The 24991-nt window shown below is 49.1% G+C and overlaps 1 protein-coding gene across 1 annotated transcript in view; it reads left to right on the top strand.

Moving 5' to 3' along the window:
- Window positions 1-24991, top strand: part of ACAN (aggrecan) — a 72003-nt gene that overhangs the window by 14309 nt on the left and 32703 nt on the right. Inside the window, exons 2-5 of the mRNA XM_073013036.1 lie at window positions 18311-18387; window positions 21084-21467; window positions 22428-22602; window positions 24234-24361. Coding sequence (XP_072869137.1) covers window positions 18318-18387; window positions 21084-21467; window positions 22428-22602; window positions 24234-24361 — 757 coding nt within the window. The 5' untranslated portion in view covers window positions 18311-18317. The remainder of the gene's footprint in view (window positions 1-18310; window positions 18388-21083; window positions 21468-22427; window positions 22603-24233; window positions 24362-24991) is intronic.

Below are 24991 nucleotides of genomic sequence, written 5' to 3'. Positions count from 1 at the left end.
AAAATCTGCTATAGACTTATCACCCAAAGATAACTAGAATTAAATTTCCATCTGTCTTTCCTTTTTCCCATTGAATAGGTATACAGAAAAATAGAATAGAATTGTATTCTATGTGTTATTTTGCAGTTTACTTTTTGTGCTTAATGATATAGCATGAACATGTTTCCAAGTCAGTGGAACAGTTTTCCTTACTTGAGTACTCTATGTGCCAGGCTCTCTACCAGACACAGGAAGGGATAGAAAAGGAGGGATAGAAGTTTTCTCTGCTCTCAGGGAGCCCACAGTCTAGGTAGGAGAGAGGCATGTCTGCAACAAAAAGTACTTGTCAGTAGAATGCAAAGAGCCCTAATTCTTTGCCCTAGCACTGCATCTGATAACACAACTGTGAGTGCATTCTTCCATCAGGGAAAATCTGCACAGTTGCTCCCACCAAGTTTGAATGGATTTGAGGTACGGCTGCAATGCAGTGGTGTGCCACTTGGGGAGAGAATACTTCAGTGAGAAATTCTGCAGGTTCCTCTCCTGGTAGGTATGTGTCCTCAGTGAGCCAGAGACAGGAGACCCAAATTTGCCATTCTCAGATTTGGCCCCAGTTCCCTTGTTTCTCTTATGGTGGGAGCATCTTGAGGCACCAAGCATGTGTCTGGTGTTTGATGATATTTATTTCTCATATGATATGGCCCTCATAGCAAGCCAATTAATTTATTTGCCACTCAAATACATAATAGTCTGACCCAGCAGTGGAAGGCAGATGGTTGTATTGGATTCATTGGAAGATAACATGGGGGTCTCCAACATGGTGCCTTACTCCAAGATTTTCAGGGGAATTTTGATTGTACCTGGTTTCTGACTTGTGTGGAGCTTTAGGGGCCAACCCCATAAAGAGGTAGTTCCTCTGTAGAGTACGTGAATGCCTCCTAGGCTGCTGAAGGTGATGTGTACCTGGGAGGACCCAGTGCATGTGAAGGCTTTCTTGGATATAGAAAGCACTCAAGAGTAAAAAGTGGAACTTGTCCAATTGGAATAGCATCTAAAGATATCTAGATACTATATTGGATAAGACTATTGATTTCTCTCCTCAAAAGGAAAGACAGTAGTCAGATTCATAGAGGCAGAAAGTAGAATGGTGGTTGCCAGAGACTGGAAGGAGGGAGAAATGGGGAGTTACTGTTTCATGTGTACAGAGTTTCAGTTTGGCACGGTGAAAGGCATTCTCGAGATGGATGGTGATAATGGTTGCATAACAATGTGAATATGTAATGCCACTAAACTGTGCATTTTTAGAAGATTAAGATGGTAAATTTTATGTTATGTGTATTTTACCACAATTTAGGAGAAAACAATCAATTTTTTTAAAGTAAGGAAAGGTAGCTTCCTAGGGAGGACAATGTCATTGGAGAAACCCTGACTGGAAGGAACTGAGAGGCAGCAGACAGCATGAGTCCCTAGAAGGCACTTTTGTGAGGGCAGCTGCTCTGGCATCCTGTTGGGAGGCTATTAAGCACTATAATCCTGACAGCCTTGCAGAGGACAGTCACACAGCCGGTACAGGCTGGCAGAGAACTGGGGACATGCCGGAGAGAGCTGGAAAGGAAGGAAACAAAGGGTCGGGGGGCAACATCATGTCAAGGTTTTGTAGCTCTTCAGTGACTGCTCTGGGACAGGTAGGCTGTTAGAGGGAGGTCTGTGAGGGGCTCAGAGAGCAAGTTTCTCCTCTTCTGGGGTTGGAGGCCTTATTCTGCAGCCCTGAGGTACCTTGGTTCTTTGAGTCAAATTTGATGCTGAACTCACTCCACATAGAGAACCCTTCTGTAGCAGGCACTGAGCAAATATCTGTTAACTGAATCCATGATTTAAATAAATCTGGAGTTGGCTGGGTTCATTGACTCATGCCTGTAATCCCAACACTTTGGAAGGCTGAGGTGGGGGCATTGCTTGAAGCCAGAAGTTTGAGAGCAGCCTGGGCAACATAATGAGATTCTCATCTCCACCAAAAAAAAAAAAAATAGCTTGGCATGGTGGCTCACACCTGTAGTTCCAGCTACTCAGGAGGCTGAGGCAGGACGATCACTTGAACCCAGGAATTGGCAGCTGCAATGAGCTATGATCTCGCCACTGCACTCCAGCCTGGGTGACAGAACAAGACTCTGTCTCTTAAAAAATTGTTTTTTGTTAAAAAAAATTAATCTGGGGGCACAGTTGTCAAAGGCCCTTTGAGGACTAGAACAAACCTCCAAGGGCTACTATCTTCAGCCCCTAGCATCATTCCTGGCACACACATGGGAAGCAGGGAACTTGTTGAGAGCCCAGCTTTTGGAGTCAGACCAATCTGGGTTTGAATTCTGGCTCTACCACTCACTGGCTGAGGGAGATGAGATAAGTTATTTACCCGCTCTGAGCCTCTGTCCCCTTGCTTCTAAAATAGGACTAACCACAGTGTGCCCCTCCCAGGACTATTGTGAGCATTAAACGAGATAAGGCTTATGTTCAAAGTGCTGCTGGTCACCATGCCTGGCATGGACTCAAGCCTGGATACATGCAATGTTTAGAGGAAGTAATTGTGATAGGTGCTCACAGATGAGGTATAGATCCAAGGATGAATAAAACCCAGCGCGTGCTCCTCCCAGTCGGTCTCCTTGCAGAGGCAGACAGGTGCTACAGGCAGCACCTGCTCCTGCTGTGATCGAGGAGGGCAAACTGGATCATAATGGGAACATGATGGGGGACTTTGTGGAGGAGGGGCCCACCACCAAAGATCATGAGGAATGTAGTTTCTCCCTGATACATACCGGAGTCATTCCTGGAAACCCTGAGAGCCTCTCCATTACCTACAGAATAAAGTCAATTTCTATAGCCCAATCATGGAGGCCTCTTCAGAATCTGGCCCCACTTTGTTTCTAACTTTATTTGATGCTACACCCCTTGGACCTGCTCCTTTCTTCCTGCCTTGTGTGTGCAGTCTCTTACTCTTAGAAGGCCCTTTCCCCACCTCTACATGTCCATATCGTACCTGTCCATCAAGGCTCAACTCAAATCCTACCTCTTCTTTGAAGCTCTCCCAGATCTCCCAAATAGGATCATGCAGATTCTACATTCTGCATCCTCTCAACTCCCAGAGCCCTCTCTCTCTGCCTCTCATCGAGAGGGGCTCTCTTTGTGTTGTAGGATTTTTTTTTTTTTTTTTTGAGATAAGGTTTTTCTCCATTGCCCAGGCTGGGGTGAAGTGGTTGCATTAGTTCATTCTCATGCTGCCAATAAAGACATACCCAAGACTGGGTAATTTATAAAGTAAAGAGGTTTAATTGACTCACAGCTCAGCATGGCTGGGAAGGCCTCAGGAAGCATACAATCATGGTGGAAGGGGAAGCAAACACATCCTTCTTCACATGATGGTAGGAAGGAGAAATGCCGAGCAAAGGGGGAAAAGCCCCTTATAAAACTATCAGACCTCATGAGAACTCACTCAGTATCAAGAGAACAACATGAGGGTAATCACCCCCATGATTCTATTACCTCCCACGGAGTCCCTCCCACGATATATGGGAATTATGGGAACTACAGTTGAAAATGAGATTTGGGTGGGGACACAGCCAAATTATATCAGTGGCACAACCAGGGTTCACTGCAGCCTTGACCTCCCGGGCTCATGCGATCCTCCTACCTCAGCCTCCCGAGTAGCTGGAACCACAGTTGCATACCACCATGGCTGGCTAATGTTGTAGAGACAGAGAGGTTGGGGGATGGGGGGTGGTCTCCCTATGTTGTCGGGGATGGTCTCAAACTCCGGGGCTCAAGCAATCCTCTGGCTTTGGCCTCCCAATATTGTAGGATTTATTCCCACATTGCATCCCTGCCTCACACAGGGAGCCCCTGGGGGTAGATTCACAGCTGGTCCATCTGTAGATCCTGTCAGCACCTGCTACAGAGTCTTCCATATGGTGGGTGTTTGACAGAGGAAAGGAAAAAGGAGGAAAGCCAAGAAGTGCTTGGAGCTTTTCTGGATGAAAGGCAATTATTCCTGCCATGTGAGGGCCAGAAAGAAGGCTATCCCAAGGAGGAAAAGCAGTGTCACTGGAGGATGCCCATGGGTTGAAGAGGTCTTGTTCACTGTCCAATCAGCCAACATTGAACCATCCTGGGCAGGATGTACTGACCTGATGTATCAGGGTGGGAGGTGTCCAAGACCACCCTCTGGTTCAGTAATTTGCTAGAACAGCTCACAGAACTCAACAAAACTGTTACACTCACAGTTACAGTTTATTACAGCAAAAGGATACAGATGAAAATCAGCAAAGAGAAGAGGCACCAAGGGCAGGGGCCAGGAGAGACCAAGGCATGAGCTTCCAGTTGTCCTCTCCTAGAGGAGTCGTGCAGACAGCATTGCCTTCTCCCAGAAATAATATGTGCAACATCCACAGAGTCTTGCTAACCACAGAAGCTCACCTGAGCCTTGGTGTTCAGGGGTTTTATGGGGTGTGGTCATATAGACGTGGCTGACCTTGGTCTCCAGTCCCTCCAGAGGTCAGGTTGATACTTCATGCCCCAATGTCCCCACCATACATCACACCATTAGCTTAGGCCATCCAGCATGGCCCAAGACTCCCACATAAACAGATTCTTATTAGACAGGACATTCCAAGGGCTTAGAGGTTACCTCCTGGCAGCCAGGGTCAAGGGCCCAACCTTTGTTTGGGCAAGGTTAATCCTTTGCTGCACAGAAGGACTGCTCTGTGAATGCCCTGAAATCATGCAAAAAATCCCATGAATGTGGGCAACATTTCCTAAGAACTGTGTCCATGACTTCCATCAGCTCTCAAAGAGAACCATGATCCAAGGAGCTAACTACATGTTTTCTATGAGGTGAGGTCCTTCCCAGACCCTAGAATCAGGGGACACAATTAGGGTCAAAATAATGAGGTTGATCTACAGATAACTCATCTCCTTTCTTACCTTTGACTAGATCCAAGGACTGAACTCCAAGAACCTGAGGATCTGTCCCCAAAACTGAAAGGATTGGACTGGTCACCCTTGTTTCCCTCCAGCCACACCCCAGGCACCTGGCCCTTGCTTTGTCCAGAAATTCAGCTATAGCCCCACACGTCTGATGGCCCTTTCTGGCCAACAGGCATTTCCATCAGGACCCTCAGCTACCAGGCATATTTACTGGAGCTCGCTTTTTAAACCTGGTTCAATTTCCATGCAGGGAGGCTACCAAAGCATCACACTGGGTCCTCCAGCCCCTTCTCACAGAGGAAAGATCTCTCTGTCCTGCGGGGTTGGCAGGCAGCACCAAGTAAAGGGAATTTAGCTCTTGGCCCAAGATCCCTGCTCAGGAAAGGTGCTTGCGCCTGATGGAAACTTTGGGCTGAAGTATACTCCTTTCCAAAATCTCAGGTCTGATATTTACACAAAGTCTGAAATTAATGCAGAGAAAACTTCCAAGTACTTGGGCTGAAGCAGAAAGCTGAGAACAGGAAGGGGCTGGTCCCTGGTACTAGTTTTGGTTTTTTGGTGGGTTTTTTTTTGTGGATTTTTTGTTTGTTTGTTTTTTGTTTTCACAGAACAGGGCAAAGCCGAGTGTCCCTGGGTGAGTGAAGCAGGAGCGTTAATCATGCCCAGTGCTTCTCCACTTTAAACTGGGGAATTTGCAGTTGAGAGTGGGGAGGGGTAAGAATCCGGAAAAGGCTGATGGTGTTCAGCCAAATTCATCCTTCGCATGCCCACCCTTCTCCAGGCACATGCTTTGGGCCATCCACGGCTGCAGCCACCCCATCCTTAGGAAGCGCCACTAGGCTTCCTTTCTGGTGCCTGGCCTCAGCATCACTCCCAGCCCCTTGGAGATGCAGCCTTCATTCAGCACACAGCTTAGCTCCGAGTTCTATTTTGTCCCTGGATGCTATCTCTGGGGTCACCTACTACTCCCTGCTTGGTGACCCAGGCCCATCCTTCTCCACTCTTGCACCTCTTTTAGCAGAAAAGGAGTGAGAATGGATACTTCCATGGGTCATGTGCATGCTCCCAGCTACCCTTGACAGCTCTACTCAGAGCTACCCTCCCTCCTGGGGCTTCTTATGTGTTCCACGGCTGAGGCAGGAAGGCTGTGAGATCAGGTGACACTCAACAGTTATGATCGGTCTTAAGATTAACACTCCTTCTACTTCCAAATCTAATACAAAGGGACATTGCCTAGTGTTTAAGAGGCATTCACTCATTCAACAAATACTTGTTGAGCAGCTACTATGTGCCAAGCACTGTTCTAGGCACTGGGAATATAGCAGTGAGAAAAACAGATAAAACTCCCTGCCCTCATGGGGTGTATATTCGAGTAGCTGAAATAGACAATGAACAAACAAACAAACATAAAAGGACAATAATTTCAAATAATAATAATGCTATAGGACAAGTGTGGTGGCTCATGCCTATAATCCCAGCGTTTTAGGAAGCCAAGTCAAGTGAATCACCTGAGGTCAAGAGTTCAAGAACAGCCTGGCCAGCATGGTGAAACCACGTCTCTACTAAAAATACAAAAATTAGCCGGACATGGTGGCGCACACCTGTAATCCCAGCTACTTGGGAGGCTGATGCAGGAGAGTTGCTTGAGCCCGAGAGGTAGAGGTTGCAGTGAGCCAAGATCTGACATGCCTTCAGCACCACTGCACTCCAGCCTGGCTGACAGAGCAAGACTCTGTCTTAAAAAAAAAAAAAAAAAAAAGCTATAAATAGACTATAACAGGGTAACATGATAGGGAGAGAGGGATAAGGGAGCAGGGTAGTCAAGGAAAGGACATTTAAACAGGCTAGAATGACAATGGCCAACAAGGGAAAGATCCAGAAGTGTGTGCCAGAAGAAGAAAGAGCAAGCACAAAACCCTTAGGACAAAATCAGCTAGTGTGGTCAATGCACAGCTAGAATGTGGCAGGGTTGAGGGTTTGGGGAATAGAGGTGTGAGACGTGGTCTGGGAAGGAGTAGGAGCGGATCATATGGGGCCTCACAGGCCCTGGGAAGGAGCTGGATTTTTCTCCAAGAACATTCATCCTTTTCTGCCATGAAATCCATCTAGGCCCATCCTTCTCCACTGTTGCACCTCTTTTAGCAGAAAAGGAGTGAGAATGGATATTTCCATAGGCCATGTCCGTGCTCCCAGCTACCCCTGACAGCTCTACTCAGAGCTACTCCCTCCAGCAGGATCAGACTACCCAGGGAACACGAGAACTTCTGGTGGGTGATTTGGAGCGAATAAAGGAAGTTCCAAGTAAGTTGCCACAAGGAGTCATCACTCTCTCTCTTCTCCTAACTGGAAATCAGTAATTTCCAGAGGCCTCACCCATGAAAATTCTGGCCAAAGATGCCAAGAAACTTGCCCAAATTCACCCAGATAGCACATTATAAGTCAAAGGTATGAATTCAGGTTGTGTTCTTAAGATACTCACCTTCTAGTATACCACGTTATCTCCCAAGAGGCTTGAGAAGAGGCTATTCAGGAAACTGCATAGAGACTGGGTCCAAAGTAGACCTCAGAGAGAAGATGAAGAATAGCGTATCTCTTGTCCCAACAGGTCCAAGTCAAAGAGGTATTACTAGCATGGACATGTATCAGTGAGTGAAGGGAATCACAACAGAGACGCCAGAGAGGGGAGAAACCAATATCATCTTTTCAAGTATTTCTGTGCTACAAGTCCTAAACCCCAGCCTGCTCCTTCTACTTCCGATGTGCCCACCCCCACCTCCAGAAGCAGGCAGAGCCTTCACCTAAAAGCTCTCACAGGCCTTCAGCAAACCAAGGCCAGCTCTGTTTTTATTGTTTGACCAGCGTCCGCCTGGCTCCTGGTCAGGACAATGAGGTTGGCCTCGGACTGGTACTGGCAGAAACAGCTCCTTGGGCTGATTTCAGAAGCTGAAGTTTCGAAGGGGCTTCAAAACACCCCTCTCCCTGCCCCTCTGTGATCAGCAACACAGGAAGCAGCAGGAGTTGGTCAGCTCTTCCAACTGCCAGAGGTACGCGGTCTCCGTGGTAGGGTGGGACTTTAGAAAAGGTTAGAGTCTCAGCTCACATTGGGGGCTCTGCTGACTACCCATAGGTTGACTAGTAGGAATCCAGATATTTTTGAGCAGATGATGATCACGCTTTTGTAGGTGCTGGCTGAGACATGGCCCATGTAATCAGAAATGACTTGATTAGAGCTCTTGAAAAAGCTCATCCTGAAAACCTCTGGAGGAAGTTAATGGGACTGTCTGCAGCCCTGCCATGCAGCAGGGCATGTGTATAGTGGCCTTTTTTTTTTTGAGCCCCTGGAAAATTTGCCTGAAGGACACTGTGGAAGAGCCACCACGCTGGGCTGTGGAAGCCAGCTTTGCAGGGGACCTCTGGAGACATAGGGAAAGCCAGGACTCAGAGCCCCAGCAGGGCCCTGCCCTGTGGATGGAAGGTTCAAGAGTGGGTCAGGACTCCCACTTGGGAGCCCCCTCCTCCAGACTGGACCCTGTGTTACTCATTGGCAAGATCCCACCAACTCTGCCCATTTCCAGGCACTCTGCCCATATTCCCGGGCAGAACTGGAAGAGATTTGGGTTTCCCTCTCTCGTGAACTAATTAGTGATGCATTTTCCCATCTACCAACCCCTAAAACTTTCTGGATCTGAAATTCCATGAGAACATTCCCCTTGTCCCCCTTGATTTATATTTGTTACCTAGTATGTTGTCTCCCCCTCAAAATGTGTTTGTTGACTGAATAATGGAATGAATGGGTAAAGCTAATGAATGTAAAGGGACTGGAAATGCTGAGAAAACCATAGCGTTGTAGCCACAGGACCTGGATTCCAAACCAAACTCAGCCACTCACTATCTGTGTGACTTTGGGCATGTTGTCTAACCTCTCTGAGCCATTGTCTTACTACCTATGAAGATTGTTCTAAGGATAAGAAATGGCATATGTACAACCCAGAGAGCAGTCCCTGACATACAGCAGGCCCTTCCTAAAGATGGTCCCTAGATTGTTCCTGAAGCTGTGGCATAAGTGAATTCTGGCTATAAAATGCCCACTGTTGCCTGAAGATAGAGAGGGGGTGACTGCCCTCCCTGACCACAGAGAAGCTCCGAAAGCTCTGTGGCAAGCCGTGGAGATGGCAGTGGCAGATCAGGTTCTTACTTTACAGTCCACAGTTTTATTTGAACTCACATCCTAGTCCTGGGGTGAATAGAGGAATGATCCCTAGGCTAAAATAGTTGGCGGGGTGGGGGGGTCCCATTGTTTGCTATCATTGCAGAACAAATGACCATTCACCTACAGCATCATTTAAATTAGATATAGATGCAAATTGTATGTGGGTGGCACTTCTTATCAGGCTAGCACCCATTAGTTGGGCGGCTACTTTGTGCAGAGACTGACCTCAGTGCCCCATTCACTTGGACCATCATTTAAATTAGATATAGATGCAAATTGTATGTGAGTGGCACTCCTTATCAGGCTAGCACCCATTAGTTGGGTGGCTACTGTGTGCTAAGACTGGCCTCGGTGCCCATAGTAGGTGCTTAGTGTATCCATATTAGATGAAATGCAGTGAGGGGCATACATGATGCAGGTGTTCTCGCTCCTCAGTGAGGGAGGAACCAGCCAGACAAGCCTTGAGAAAGGAGGCCAACTCAGCATCTCTCATTTAAGTCCTACAGCGTCCTATGCTATGTGATAGATCCTATCTTACCAGCACTTTAGAGGTAAGGAAATTGAGCCTCTGAGAGGTTAAATAATTGAGCCAAGGTCATATGCTCACAGGAAAGTGTCAGAGCTGCAATTCAGCCACATCTGTCTGACTCAGAATCATGCTCTTTCTGTTGCACCAGCCCTGCTCCCACCCTGGCCATTACACCCACCCATGCACACATCCCTTAAGTGGTTGGCCTGGTAGTTTAAAACAACAGTGGAAAAGAAGCCACAAGCCAGGATGGGTCTGCTGATAAGTTGGTTGTAACAACAAGAAATGACAAAGGACATAGGCAGAGAGGAGAGAGTTTCAGGCTGGGGGAGGTTTCCAGGTGGTGGCATTTGCACAGGACCTCAAGGAAGGTGGGATTAAGTCAGACATGGAGCCAAAGAGAGAGTGTTTTTTGGAGGAGTGGAACTGTATGAGCAAAAGAAGAGAGGGAAAGAACAAGGCCAACCCTAGCCCCAGATTCAAATAGGGCACTGCCAGGGTATAAGGCCCATGCCACATCGGCAGTCAAGTAACAAGTACAGCCTGCAGTTATGACACCCTCCATGGTGTCATTTCTCAGTTTCTTATTTTCTTTTCTTGCAGCTCCACTACCTGAGCCTTCTTTTGCTCCCCGGAGAGCCTCCCCTCGCTTCTGGTAGACGTGTGCACCACCCTCCCAACCTCACAGCTCTCCTTTCTGCCTTTTCCTCCCTAGCACAGTGAGGGCATGGGGGCATCTTTCTGAATAGGCTGGACCTTCCCAGAGAATGTGCTTAGCAGGCAAGCGAAACCCTTGTGCATTGCCCTGGATGTTGCAGCAGAACAGCAAGCGATGAGCAGGTCCCTGGCCACGAGGGTGGCCGAGAGGGTGGAGATGCAGCTCCTTCTGTCCCCAGAAGTTAAGAAGGTGGAACTCTCCTCTGCACTGCGTGGAGCTGGCATTTAGAATCTCAGAGAACTCCAGAGCTAATTCTCCCAACCTGCCCCCATTTCAGAGATGGAAAATCCAAGACTCAGGCAGCTGTTTTAGTCAGGGTCAAGGTTAGGACCCAGAGCCCACTCACTCATGTCTGCTATCTCTGGGTACAGGTTTGTCTGCACCCACTAGGCTAGAAGCAACTCCAAGGAAAAACCTTTCTTTCCCTTCACTGGGCCCCTCTGTCTTAGCACAGAGCTACTCAAGGCCAATCCTAGACGAAAGTATGGCCTTGAAGAGTTTATCTGCAGCACTCCCCACCCCGCTGCCTACTGCCTTTTTCACAGGACCCACACACTTGCCCGGAATGGAGGAAAACACTTGTGGAATTTGACTTAAGATGCTTCAGTGATGACAGGGCAAGTAACAAATTTGGAAAAAGGAAATCAAAGATATGGAAAAAGACAAGGTGTTGAAGAAGATGGGGAGAAGAGAAAGAGGAGGAAGTGCCAAAAGAGTATTAGCATCTACAAAAATTACCTTCACAATTTCCCTGGGGGTGACGTTTGCATGAGGATCCCAATTTACAGAAGGGAAAACTGTAAACTGAGGCCTTACATGAGTTTCCTGGTGAGTTAGAACAGAACTGGGACTGAAATCAGCTTCCTGGCATCCCGTTTCTACACCATCCCACCATGTCTGTTTAGAGTATGTGGGAAGTTGTCAGCTGCGGTTGGGGTGACTCTGACCAGATGTGCTCTTGGTTTAGGGTCCCTGGCCTTTTCCCTATACTAGGTTTGAAATCCCAGCCTCAAGTGCACGTGCTACTGCGTTTATGCACAGCTATCAGGATGATCTTGTCCATGAGCGAGTGACAAGAGAAGAGATGCCATTGGGAAATTAGGCTGCAAATAAGTGATGTGCTTGTGGCTGGTGACTGCAGGAATGGGGGACCTTGGTCCTTTGGAATCCATCTTCTAAGACTTAAGTCAGGGACACAGAGCCACTTGGTCGCAGGCAGATCTCACGGTCCATCAATCTACCAAACCTCAACGTCTACTTGCTCATCTGACAATGAGGTGTCAAATACTATTTTGTGTTATTCCTGGTGAGTTAGCATAGAGGGATTTTGTTTTAATTTAAGCCTTGATTTTCAACCTCTCGGAGGTCACGGTCTGCGTGGTGAGACAAAGTTAGCACACATAAAACAACAGAAGAAAAATTAGGTGCTAAAGAGCGTGTAGAAAGTCATAGCTGGGGGAATAGAACCCAGGGCCAAGGGCTGGTGAGGCGTCAGGGAGGAGGCCTGCAGGGTCTGGGAGGGGGAGGCGGGCATTCACATAGCCAGCAAATATTTGCTGAGTCTACACTGATGTGGACTCAGGCTGGGCCAGGGGAGGTGACATGGAGATGAACATGGCCTGACCATACCCTAGGGCTGGCAAAGTGGCCTTGGTTTTAGGGCCAGCCTCAATGTCCCCAGGGACACATGAAGGACAGCACAATGAATGGAGAATGAGACTTCATTCAAAGGAAAGAAAAGTGCTCATTATCCTTCCCCAGCCCATTTCTTTCTTTACTATTACAGTCATGTGACATTTACCAGGGATGCGTTCTGAGAAATGCATTCTTAGGCAATTTTGTCATCCAGCAACATGTGCAGTGAAGACCGCTCCACTAAAATGTACTTACACAAACCCGGATGGTACAGCCTACTACACTCCTAGGCCATACGGTATAGCCTAGTGCTCCTAGGTGACACACCCATACAGCATGTTACAATACTGTGTTTTTACTGTACCTTTTATATGTTTAGATAGGTTTGGATACACAAATACCTCCCTTTGTATAGACAAGGTACAGTAAAAATCCTGTATAAAAGATAGTCAATGGTGCACCTATAGGGCATTTATCATGAACGGAGCTTGCAGGACTGGAAGTTGCTCTGGATGGGTGCGTGAGTGAGTGGTAAGTGAACGCTAAGGCCTAGGACATTACTATACACTGGTGTAGGCTTTATAGACACTGTACACTTAGGCTACACTAAATTTGTAAAAATAAATAAAGTAATTGCACTATGACGTTACGACGGCTACAGCGTCACCAGGTGATTGGCGTTTGTGAGCCCCATTAGAATCTTACAGGACCATCATCGTATGTACAGTTCATTGTTGACTGAAATTTTTGTTTGTTTGTTTGTTTGTTTGTTTGTTTTTGAGACGGAGTCTCGCTCTGTCGCCCAGGCTGGAGTGCAGTGGCCGGATCTCATCTCACTGCAAGCTCCGCCTCCCAGGTTCACGCCATTCTCCTGCCTCAGCCTCCCGAGTAGCTGGGACTACAGGCGCCCGCCATGTCGCCCGGCTAGTTTTTTGTATTTTTAGTAGAGACAACGTTTCACCATGTTAGCCAGGATGGTCTCGATCTCCTGACCTCGTGATCCGCCTGTCTCGGCCTCCCAAAGTGCTGGGATTACAGGCTTGAGCCACCGCGCCCGGCCTGTTGACTGAAATGTTATGTGACCCATGGCTGTAATTACTTCGGTAGTGTGCTGGTAAATCCACTCTCAAAAAGGAAAAGATCGAAAAAGGAAAAGAAGAGGTCTTACCTTGTTGATAGTGTCTGCTGATATACATGGTGTACATACTCGCATCATAACCAGTTTCGCACTACCAGTGTGATGTCACCAAACACAAAATTGGAAAGAGATGCATAAAATGGACTCTAGCCGGCTGGTGTCAGTTGGCTGTAGCATAGCACTGGTTTTCCTTGGAGCCCTGGGAAGGGGTGACCCGGATTGTTCCTCCTCTGGGCCGCAAATGGCCTATGACCTTCCCAAAGTCACATGCTGCACTGAAGCGTTATCATTAATCAATACAGCCATGCACATCACAAGCAAGCAGTGTGTCTCTAGCTGAGACTTACTGAATGTGAAGTGGTAGTGGTCTACCTCATTCAGCTGGGCACCACCTAGGTGCTCATCACATATGAGCCTCTAGTCCCATCCTCAGCCCGCCTCCCCCAAGGCCTTGTTGGAGGAGATTACTTCTAAGGATGTACAGGGCACCATTTGTTCATTCATTCATTCATTCATTCATTCATTCATTCAACAGACATTTCCTCTCTGTGCCACACACTACATTGGGTGCCAGGGAGACAATGGAGAACAAGACAGACACAGCAGCTACCTTATGAAGTTCGTTAATGCTGGGAATTGTGAGGGCCAGGTCCCCTGGTGCTGGGTTCTGGTTTTGGCTCCACTTCCAACCTACCATATGGCCTTGAGCAACTCAGTCTCCTCCTTGGACCTCAGTTTCTTCACCTGTGAAATGAGGAAGTTAGGCTTGATGTTCACTAAGGTTTATCACAGCTTAGACTTTCTGTGGCTCCAGGGGGTAAAGAGAGGTCCAGAAGGCCACCACAGGAGGAAGGGTTGGTTGGAGGGACCAGGAATGTCTCCATGGAAGAACAGCAGACAGGAAGCAGATTGGACCTCTGAAGATTCACCACGAGTCCTGTGAAAGAGGAGGGGATGTGTTTTGTGGGGCTCCTGATGGTGGAACTCTTGGGTGGAAATTATAATGTGGGTGAGCCATTTTGACTCAATCTTGAAAGTTCTTGAGCACAATTGGAGCTACTCAGCCATTTGTGAAGGAATGAGCACCTACCATGCAATCAGAGGCTAAAGCTGCATATACAGGATTCATGGCAGGGAGGTCATAATTGTAAAGCATCATGATCATCAGTAGTGAAGGAATGAAAGAAAAGAAGTTGTGTGGTCCATTGTGTTATGTGGAAAAGGCAAATAGCATGCAAAAAGATTACAATTACAAAAAAACACAAGTAGATACCTGAAAAAAAAAAAAAAAAAAGACTTGAATGACCAGGTAAGGTGGCTCACACCTTTGGGAGGCCAAAGTGGGTGGATCACTTGAGGACAGGAGTTTGAGACCAGCCTGCCCAACATGGTGAAACCCTGTCTCTACCAAAAAATACAAAAATTAGCCAGGCATGGTGGCACATACCTGTAGTCCCAGCTACTCGATGGCTGAGGCAGGACAATTGCTTGAACCTGGGAGGCAGAGGTTGCAGCGAGCTGAGATTGTGCCACTGTACTCCAGCCTGGGTGACTAGAAGGCAAACTATCAAAACACTAATAATGAGGATTTGGATTGTAGATGATGGTCATTTTTTTCCCAATTGTCCTGTTTTCCAAATGTTTGGTAGTATGGTAATGTTGTTTTTGAAATGAACGCAGTTTTATTATTTATGGAAAGTCATCTAGTCCAACCCTCATCCTGGGACAGGAAGCCTCTCTACAACCACTAAACTCTCTTCCAATCTCCCAGTTCTGAGAGGCTCACTCAGGCCTGACAACCAGGGAGGTGGGAGGAAAGTTGCACTGATGGATGCTTGCTGAGTGCCAGAGCCTGTGCTGGGTGCAGAGCCAAAGAAACAGTGTCCAGCCTTGAAGAGGGATGATGGCTGTCACATTATCTCACTCAGTCTCTGAAACAGCCATGGGGCAGGTCCTGGATTATTAAGCAGTAGGGGTCCACGCAGGTCGAGGAGGGATCTCCAAGCACATGTTGCTGGAAGAGGCATTCAGGGAGAGTGGGTGAGCTGCCTGTTCAATCCCACAATTTGATGGAATCCAGGCCAAGACCTTGGCCAGGTAGACAACCATGGGGTAGAGTCTGGCTGATGAGGAGATGAAGGTTTCCTTGTCTCCAACCGGGACACAGGCACACATGCTCACACAGCCTCAGCTCAAGCTAAAAGCACCTCGCTTTCCCCTACCAAATCTCCACGTAATTCTCTCCGAGAAAGTCAGTTCCTTGGTGATGGACCCAAACCACATGGCTCTCACCTGACCTTCACCCAGCATCCCCTTCCTGCTCCCCAAGCTCCCCTCTCCACTTCGTTTCAGGCTCCCTGTCCCCTTCCTCTGCCTCACCTATGCAGTCGCCCTGTCAGCACCTAATTCAGCTTCCCATGGAGAAAGGTCTCCCTGTTGACAGGGCCGCGCTGGGACTCGGGGCTGCCAAAGTCAGTCTTCCTGCATAAAAGGCTCAGTGAGTTCTGGAGACGCTTGGAAACCAGACAGAATGGAATTTCTCCCTATTTTCTTTACAGCTGCGAAAACACACACACACACAAGAGCATATTTATTGCGATATTTCTATCCCAAAGTTTGTCTTTAAAAAAAAAAAAAAAAGAAAGAAAATTAGTTTCTCTACCCACTCCACCCCTATCCCCCCACCCGCACTCTCCCCCTCCCCACCTCTTTTCATTCCTTCCCATTTCCTGGTCTAGGCCAGGGAGAGAAATCAAGCCGTCCAAGCCCCACAGAGCACTCCTACAACCCCGGACAATGTCCAGCTTGTTCAGAGAGTGAGGGAAGAAACACAGCTCCGAAAACATACACACAACCTCCCAATGAAGGGTGTTCTGAGGGAAGAACAGGCGGGCCTTGTGTCTGAACACGAATCCCTGAGGCTCTGGGAAGAGAGGAGCCGGAAAGTCTAGACCCCTCCCCGGAGTGGAGAAGACACCTTGCCCTCTGCCCTCTGGGGAACTATTTCCCAGCCGCCACTGGTCACACGAAGCTTGAACGAGAGCCCCTCATGGTGCCACAGCCTGGAGCCAGAGACTTTCCTTTAAAAGGCAGCATCTAGGTAGAAAAATCCCTAAGGAGACACAAGGGGCTACTTCTCAGAACCTTGGGATTTTCCAGACTTTCTCCAGTGTGAGGATGGCCTGCCTCATGCATTCACCTCATATGCCCAGCAGCACCCATAGACAACCCTTTCATTTCTGGGGTGACTCGTATATGTAGCATAGGTGGTAGAAAGATGTCATGCTCAATCAACAGGCAGAAACAGTCACTCGGAGTCCTGGGCCCACCCTGCCCCTGCCCCTGGCATTCCTGGATAGGAACACCAGTGCCCTCCCAACACCCCTCCTGAGCCTAGGGACTCCTGGGGTGCTCCCCTCGTCCCCAAATCCATCCAGCCCCAGTCAGCAATGAATGAGCCAAGAGCGACACCTGCTGGGCCATTGGGCTCTGATAGAGCAAAGGTCTGGGAACACTACGGGCGTTGCTGAAAGCTCCACTCTTCTTTAGTCCCAGATCCTCCATCTGCTCCAAGGTTCCCTCCCTCTGTAATGCAAACACTTCTTAAACCAAAAGGGCAGGGTAGGTGCTGATGCAAGTCCATCCAACAGAACAACTCGGGGAACATCACCAGGCATGCGCCGTGGAGGGAAGGTCAGATGAGGTGTCTGTAATGAGACCACACATGTTCCAGGCAGCGGTGCTCCATCTTGGCTGCACCTTAGAACCTTCCAAGCTCTAAAAATCCTGAGGTCCAGGCTGAAGCCCAGGTGATTTCAATGTGCAGCTGAGGTTGAGAGCGCTGCTCCGATGGGTCTCCTGTACATTCTGTTGGGTCCTATGCTGGAGTCAGGGTTCCAATTGTGCACGTTTACACTGTGGTTGTCACAGACCTCTGTACTTACCACGTCAGCTTTCCAGCAGATGACGCTAAGGAAGGTTTGTCTTTCTAATCCACATGAAGTCATTGAACTAGCAGGAGAGCTACAGCATCCTAGGTCTAATTTCTCTCCTAAAATGTTAATCCATTCATCCCACAGCCTCCTCAAGAGCTCTGTAGGTGAATATCTTTTCCCCGCCATGAACCAGGCCCCTAAACCTTGCCTGAAACCTTGGAGGCTGGTCCATTCTAAAACACACATGATCTCTGGATTTGAAGTTAGTGGCAGGACCAGGTTTCATTAGGGATGTTGAGCAACTCATCATTTCTCTGGGCCTGGAGGACTTAGTCAGTGTTCTCCAAGGAAACAAACCAACAGGACACATGCACACAGACACACACATACCCCCCGCCACACACACACACACGCACAAGACAGAGAGAGAGAGAATTATTATAAGGAATGGGTTCATGCAATTATAGAGGCTGGCAAGTACCAAGGTCTGCATGGTAAGCTGGTAAGCTAGACCAGGAGACCTGCCGTGTCGTTCTAGTACAAGTTTGAAGGCTTGAGACCCACACAAACTGACGGGTAGTTTCAGTTTGAAAGTCAGTAAGCTTGAGATCTAGGAAGAGTTGATGCTTCAGTTCAAGTCCAAAGGGAAGAAAAAGCTATGTTCTAGCTCAAAGGCCATCAAGCACGAAGAATTCTCTCTGTCTCTCTCAGGGGAGGTCAGTCTTTTCTCTCTATTCAGTCTTCAACTGATTGGACAAGACCCTCCCACATTAGGGAGGACCATCTGCTTTATTCAGTCTACTGATTCCAATGTCAATGTCATCCAGAAACACCCTCACAGACACACCCAGAACAATGCTTGACCAAATGTCTGGGTGCCCCGGCTCAGTCAAGTTGACTCATAAAATTAACCATCACAGGAACTCGTTCAGATGAGACTTCACTAGCTGAAAGATGGGAGGTTAGGTTTATTAACCTAATGCCTGGAATTAAACTGGGAAACCTGTGAAGGTTTTGTGAGGGAAGAATTCTTGAAGAAAATATCTCACAAACCATGTGCAGCCTCCTTCTCTGGAGATGATTCCAGGTCCTTGGGTATGGAATTATCACTTCGCATCACATGTCACATGACTCTACTTGACCTCACCAAGCCTTCACTGTCTAAATAATGCCTCTGCCTCCCCTCTTCCAGGTGAACTATGACCACTTTACTCTGGGTTTTCGTGACTCTGAGGGTCATTGCTGCAGCTGTCACTGTAGAAACTTCAGGTGAGGACATTCCTATGCAAGTCTCACGTATTCAGTAGGCATGAGTACTGGGTTTGAGTACTGGGTACTGATCCTGGTGCTACTGGTCCCAGGGATATAATTTCCCCTTTCCTGGCCTTTTCCTGGCCCCACCCTTCCCCTATTGATGCATGCATAACTGTGATGGGAGAGCACCCATGCGTGGGCACACGCGTCCAGGAGCCTCGCTCAGATAACACTGCTCCTGGCTGCCCTCGAATCCCGACAGCTGGCAGGGAGAGCTCCAGGCAGGTGTCCTCCTTCCCTCCGTGGATCTCAGTGAGGACTGCTGCACACTGAGCTTGCAGGAGGGGCAGGACATAGACAAACCAGTGGAGAAAGGGCCATTGAGGTAGGATTGGCTGGAGCACCGCAGAAGAAAGGTCACTTGAGAGACAGCCAGAGAAAAGCCCCAGGGAGTCAGGCAGGTATTTGCCTTTTTTGCAAACCATCCACGGAAGCCCCAGGCTGGTCTCGTGCATGTGGCAGGCTCTGGCTACTGCTAATCGAGCATTGGACCAAATGAGCAAAACCTTCCACTGACCCTAGGATGGGCTTGACCCCAGAAGGGAAGTTATATCTCCCCTAGGCCCAGACAAGAGAGGACTCTGCTCTTGGCTGTGTATTTTAGAGGCCCCCACTGGCCCTCCTCCAGCCTCAACCGTCTCCAAAGGAAGGGGAGTCAGTAGGGCCAGTGTGTCCACCCAAATCTGCACTTCTCCTTTACAGCACATTCTGGGGTCCCAGGATGCCCAGAATTTCCTATCCAAGTGGGCCCAGGCCACGTCCAGGGCCTGCATGGGTCCGTCCTCCTATGGGGACACCACACCTCTGGTGGGAGCCACCCTGGGCCCAAGGGAGGGGCTAAGGAGTGGCTGTTTGTATGGGGTGTGGGCAGAGCAGGGCTGTGGGGCTGAGACCAGCACAGCAGCACATGAGACCCCCTCACAGTGCAGTCAGTGTGGGAAAAAGAAGGGGGCCCAGCTCCCCATGCTCTCACCCAGTCACTATATCCCAAGTCAAAACACCAAGGAATCCAAGAATTCTGAATTTAAATCTTTTCTTTCAGGTCATTTTGAAAGGTATCATTGTCAAATAGGAAGATAGGACATAGAGCTTAACAATCTGTTGGCCTGATTTACGACTTTGGGATCTGTAGACATATGGGACAAGGGCCTTCATTTGTCCTGTTGCTGGGAGACCCACAGCCATGCAGCCCCTGGCTGTACCCAGGAGTGGTCTGCCCACACAGGGAAACCAGTTCATTAGGTTTGAGTGAGGCTTTAAAAACTGCTGAGCTGGGCACCACGGTCCCTTTCAGCTCTCCCCTGAGAACCACTACTGCTAAAACCAAGCCATGTCCAGGGTGCAAGGGCCCAGCACTCGGAGGAAGATGCCTGTGGAAGGGGCTGGTGGGACTGTCCGGGACATCAGAAGGTTAAGGGCTAGACTCCAAGCATTCCTGGCTCCCCTGCCCTTGCCCTGTGATGTATCTACCACCCACAAATATCTGAAACTTTTTTTTTTTTTTTTTTGAGACGGAGTCTTGCTCTGTCACCCAGGCTGGAGTGCAGTGGCGAGTGGCATGATCTCGGCTCACTGCAACCTCCGCCTCCCAGATTCACGCCATTCTCCTGCCTCAGCCTCCCCGAGTAGCTGGGACTATAGGCACCCACCACCACAGCCGGCTAATTTTTTTATATGTATGTATTTTTAGTAGAGACGGGGTTTCCCGTGTTAGCCAGCATGGTCTCAATCTCCTGACCTCATGATCCACCCGCCTCGGCCTCCCAAAGTGCTGGGATTACAGGCGTGAGACACCGCGCCCAGCCTGAAACATTTTTTATTTCAACCTGTAGGCTCTCCTGAAAGCACAGTTTTCATACATGTATGAGTCTCCATGAAAGGTGTTTTTTTTTTTTTTTTTGGAAAGCTGTTTTTTTTTTCCCCCCATTCCCAGCAGATCTTTTACTTCTAACAAGATTTGGTAAGCTTGTTGCAACTCCCCTATTGACACTTTCCATTATGTTAACATTTTTGGAGTCTGATCCTACCCCATCGCCTCTCCTGCATCTGACTATTTGTGCACCAAAATGTCTGATCTTCTCGGCTGCTTCTCCACCCGCGTCGCCCAACTCCCAAACAGCAGAAGAGAGTGACTTGTCCCGGCGGCAAAGTCAGGCTTGCACCCAAAGCAGACCTCCCCAAATGGGACACATCTTGGAAGTTTTCTGTCTCAGCTTTAAAATTGTGTAGATAAATTTTCTACCCCAAAATAATTTTTCCCAAAACCTTTGAGTTAAGCTGTCACTCCAAGTAGATGGGTCCTGTTTTATTCCATGCTTTGATGCCCCCTGCAGTACCCCAGTTTGAGAAACAGGGAGGTGGTCTTGACCCTGACATCTCCCCTGCCCTCCTCTGGAATCCTTTTCTGGCTCCATAGTTTCCTTCTGGAGGTGCAGAGGCCAGGGGTCTTGAGGAACGCTGCTCTGGAAAGGGCGTTGAAGCCTTCCTGGGGATTCCCACATGGCACAGGAGCATCCTCATTGTACAAACAGACACACTCATTGGATTTCGCTCTCTCAGGAGAGTGCATTGCTGGAAGGATGGATGGGGAGGCGGGGTGGTCCTCTCTAGGCACTAACAAGTCTCTCTTCCACCCCACCCCTCTCACACAGACCATGACAACTCGCTGAGTGTCAGCATCCCCCAACCGTCCCCTCTGAGGGTCCTCCTGGGGACCTCCCTCACCATCCCCTGCTATTTCATCGACCCCATGCACCCTGTGACCACCGCCCCCTCTACTGCCCCCCTGGCCCCAAGAATCAAGTGGAGCCGTGTGTCCAAGGAGAAGGAGGTAGTGCTGCTGGTGGCCACTGAAGGGCGTGTGAGAGTCAACAGTGCCTACCAGGACAAAGTCTCGCTGCCCAACTACCCGGCCATCCCCAGTGACGCCACCTTGGAAATCCAGAGCCTGCGCTCCAATGACTCTGGGGTCTACCGCTGCGAGGTGATGCATGGCATCGAGGACAGCGAGGCCACCCTGGAGGTCGTGGTGAAAGGTGAGAGCCTCCCACAGGGACAGACGCTGCTTCACCCACAGAAAGACCCAGAGCAGTCTCTGCAGTGCCGGCACAGGCAGGCTGGCCTTCAAACCAGCTCCTCCACGCACCTCAGCCAAGTTACTTAATTAACTTCAGCCGCTTCCTCTGAGACATGGATCTGGTAATATCATTCTCTCTGGACTTAGGGAGCATTAAATACTTCCTGGCTATGGTCACAGGTAACTGACAGTTTGTGCTTCCCAAGAATCCTGTGATCCGGTGGGTCTTGTGATCGTGCCCATTTTACAGACAAGCAAACTGAGGTCAAGTGACTTGCCTGAGGTTACCCTGGAAATGAGTCAGAGCAGTCTCCTGACAGCTCATCCTGGTGTCTTTTCCCTCCCCTTCTCCACTCTCATTCTCAGTTCCAGAAGCCAAAGCAAGGACTGAAGACTCCCTGGTCTCTTTCTCTCTATGGCCCAAGGAGAATAGTCAGGTCCTTGGTTAGCTTCAGGACTTCGATCAACACCAGATTTTTCCCAGAGGGAGGTACAGTGGGAGGCTCTGTCAAAGACAGTTCACTCCTGGGCACATCTTAAATGGGATTTCTGCTAGGATGACCCTGGGCTGAGGGTGCAGAGGGTTCTAAGTGTCTCTTTCCCCTAACGCAATATGGGGGTCTTGGAGTGAAAAGAAAAAATTATAAGGAGGCAGATTTTAGTTTAATTCAAAGAACTTTCTCATTATCAGGATTATCATAAGTCTTCAAAAAGGAATGCTTTGTAAGATAGTGAGCTCCCCATTACAGGGTGTTCCAGCAAATTCAGAAGCATCACTTGCAAAGGTGTACAGGGGGTCATGCATCAGCCTGGACCAGCTAGTTCCCTAAAGTCCCTTTGACTATTCTGCGAGGGCCTCGGTGATCAGAGACTGTGCCTGACCAGCTCTTCCGCTTGTGGGCGTGTATGTGTCTTGCAGGCATCGTGTTCCATTACAGAGCCATCTCTACACGCTACACCCTCGACTTTGACAGGGCGCAGCGGGCCTGCCTGCAGAACAGTGCCATCATTGCCACACCCGAGCAGCTGCAGGCCGCCTACGAAGACGGTTTCCACCAGTGTGATGCCGGCTGGCTGGCTGACCAGACTGTCAGGTGAGCCCCACCAGCGAGTGGGGGCCAGGAGTCAGGGGCCACAGGGAAGTGGGGCGGGTGCTGGGTGGAACATTGGCCAGACTGAGCTGGTGCCAGCATGACACTGTGGCCAGTCTAGGTTAGGGGCCGTGGTCATACCTTGGCCAAACAGGAGCTCAGTGACCCATCCCAAACCCTTGTTATTGTGATTCTCTCTTGCAAATGGGATGAGGGACTGCTAGCAACCTTGCCCTACGCGTCATTTTTTCCTACCCATTTTTTTCTTTGCCGTGATTTCCTCACTTTTAAACTTTGGTGTCTTCAGTATTTTTGTAAACAACCTTCCATCCTTTTTATTTTTAATAAAGCAAGACATAAATTGAAACCTTTGGTACATCCTTCCCTGAGTGTAGTTGCTGGGGAGTGAGGTGCGGAGCAGTCCAGATAGACCCTGCCCTCAAGGGATCTCAATGCACTCTGAAGGCAAGATGATATCACCCATTCCAGGAGCACCAGAGCTCCAACAGCCAGAACCACAAAGCCTGAAGGCAAGATGATATCATCACTCATTTCGGGTGCACCATAGCTCCAACAGCTAGAACCACAAAGCCTCAGTAAGAAAACAAAGGAAAATGTCTTTGCAGTCTTGGGGTAGGAAAAGAGATCTTACGATACAAAAACTATAGCCATTTAAAAAAAAAAAAAAGATGAGACAATAGTCTAGCACAGTGCAAGAGCCCACACCTGGGCGGCGTAAAGAACTGGACTCAGCCGGGTACAGTGGCTTCACGCCTGTAATCCTAACACTTTGGGAGGCCAAGGCGGGCGGATCACGAGGTCAGGAGATCCAGACCATCCTGGCTAACATGGTGAAACCCCATCTCTACTAAAAAAATACAAAAAATTAGCCAGGCATGGTGGTAGGCACCTGTAGTCCCAGCTACTCAGGAGGCTGAGGCAGGAAAATGGCATGAACCTGGGAGGCGGAGCTTGCAGTGAGCCGAGATCGTGCCACTGCACTCCAGTCTGGGCGACAGAGCAAGACTCCGTCTCAAAAAAAAAAAAAAACTGGACTCAAATTCCAGCTCTGGGACTTGGAAGCTGCGTGACTGTGGACAAATCGTTTAACACCTCTGAGCCCCAGTTTCTTCAAGTGTAAAGTAGATTGATGATAGCACCTACCTCACTGGGTTGACGTGAGACGCAAATGATATACAGCGAGGCCTAACAAACTATGACCCAGAGGCCAAGTCCACCCCACCCCTTGCTTCTGTAAGTAAAGTTTTATCGGGACACAGTCACACCCATTTGCATATCCGTGGGTGCTTCCTGGTACAGTGGCAGTTGAGTGGTCACCGCAGAGACTATGCAAAACCTAAAATATTTACTGTCTGGCCTTTTATAGAAAAAAAATACCTGAGCCCCTGATAGAGAAAGTGTGTTTTGTACCACTAAATATTGGGTAGTGGGGACTGCCTTTAATCATGATTCACTGTAAAAACGGATAGGCAGTTGACATATTCAGAAGACACATGGTCAGATGCAATATTAAGTCACTGTTTCCTCCCATGAGGGAGGAGGATTCAAGGGCAGAGGCCATGGGCTTCCCTTTGTCCCCTGAGTGTCACACCTCCATTTCGGGTTCCTGGCAGATACCCCATCCACACTCCCCGGGAAGGCTGCTACGGAGACAAGGATGAGTTTCCTGGTGTGAGGACGTATGGCATCCGAGACACCAACGAGACCTATGACGTGTACTGCTTCGCCGAGGAGATGGAGGGTGAGCTGCCCTGCCCACCAGGAGGCACCCAGCTCCCTTCCCAAGGCCCCCTTCCCCTCCCCATCTCCCCACTGACACAGGGTGCCAGCTCAGGGCCTGACACACTCCGTCCTCCTCTGCCATGAAGGGAGGTGGGCTGAGGCCTACAGGTCTGCACCCCTCCCGCTCCACTTTGGAGAGGGTCTCAGTGGCCCCAACATCTGCAAAATGTCTGGTGTCACCACTGTACCCAAGAGCACGTGTCACAGGAGGTCTCTCACCTGGGATTGCCCCTCCCAGCCGAAACTCTGGCTGCTGTGACAAGCACCTCCCTGTTCTAAGGTCCACCATGCTGTCAAAGTCCAGCCCAGCCTTACCCTCACAAGCGACACTACACCAGCAACGAAGCTCCCAGGGCAGCTGGCCACCCAGCCACCCTCTCCCAGAGTCCCTGTGGGCAACCCCAGCTCTGTTCCTGGACAGAGCCGGGGGCAGCAGAGAGAAACCTAGACTTTTTCTGTTTTGTAAAGGGCACCAATTTGGGTCACAGAGTTACCCACACACGTGTATGACACCCTTTCCCCCATCTGCACCCATATACTCCTTTGCACATTCCAGACTCTGCAATGCCTGTCTCCTCCCTCCCTGCCC

This window comes from Chlorocebus sabaeus, chromosome 29 (genome assembly GCF_047675955.1).
Source record: "Chlorocebus sabaeus isolate Y175 chromosome 29, mChlSab1.0.hap1, whole genome shotgun sequence".
Classification (NCBI taxonomy): Eukaryota; Metazoa; Chordata; class Mammalia; order Primates; family Cercopithecidae; genus Chlorocebus; species Chlorocebus sabaeus.
The sequence above is the reverse complement of the archived record's forward strand: the minus strand, read 5'-3'. Positions and strand labels throughout refer to the sequence as shown.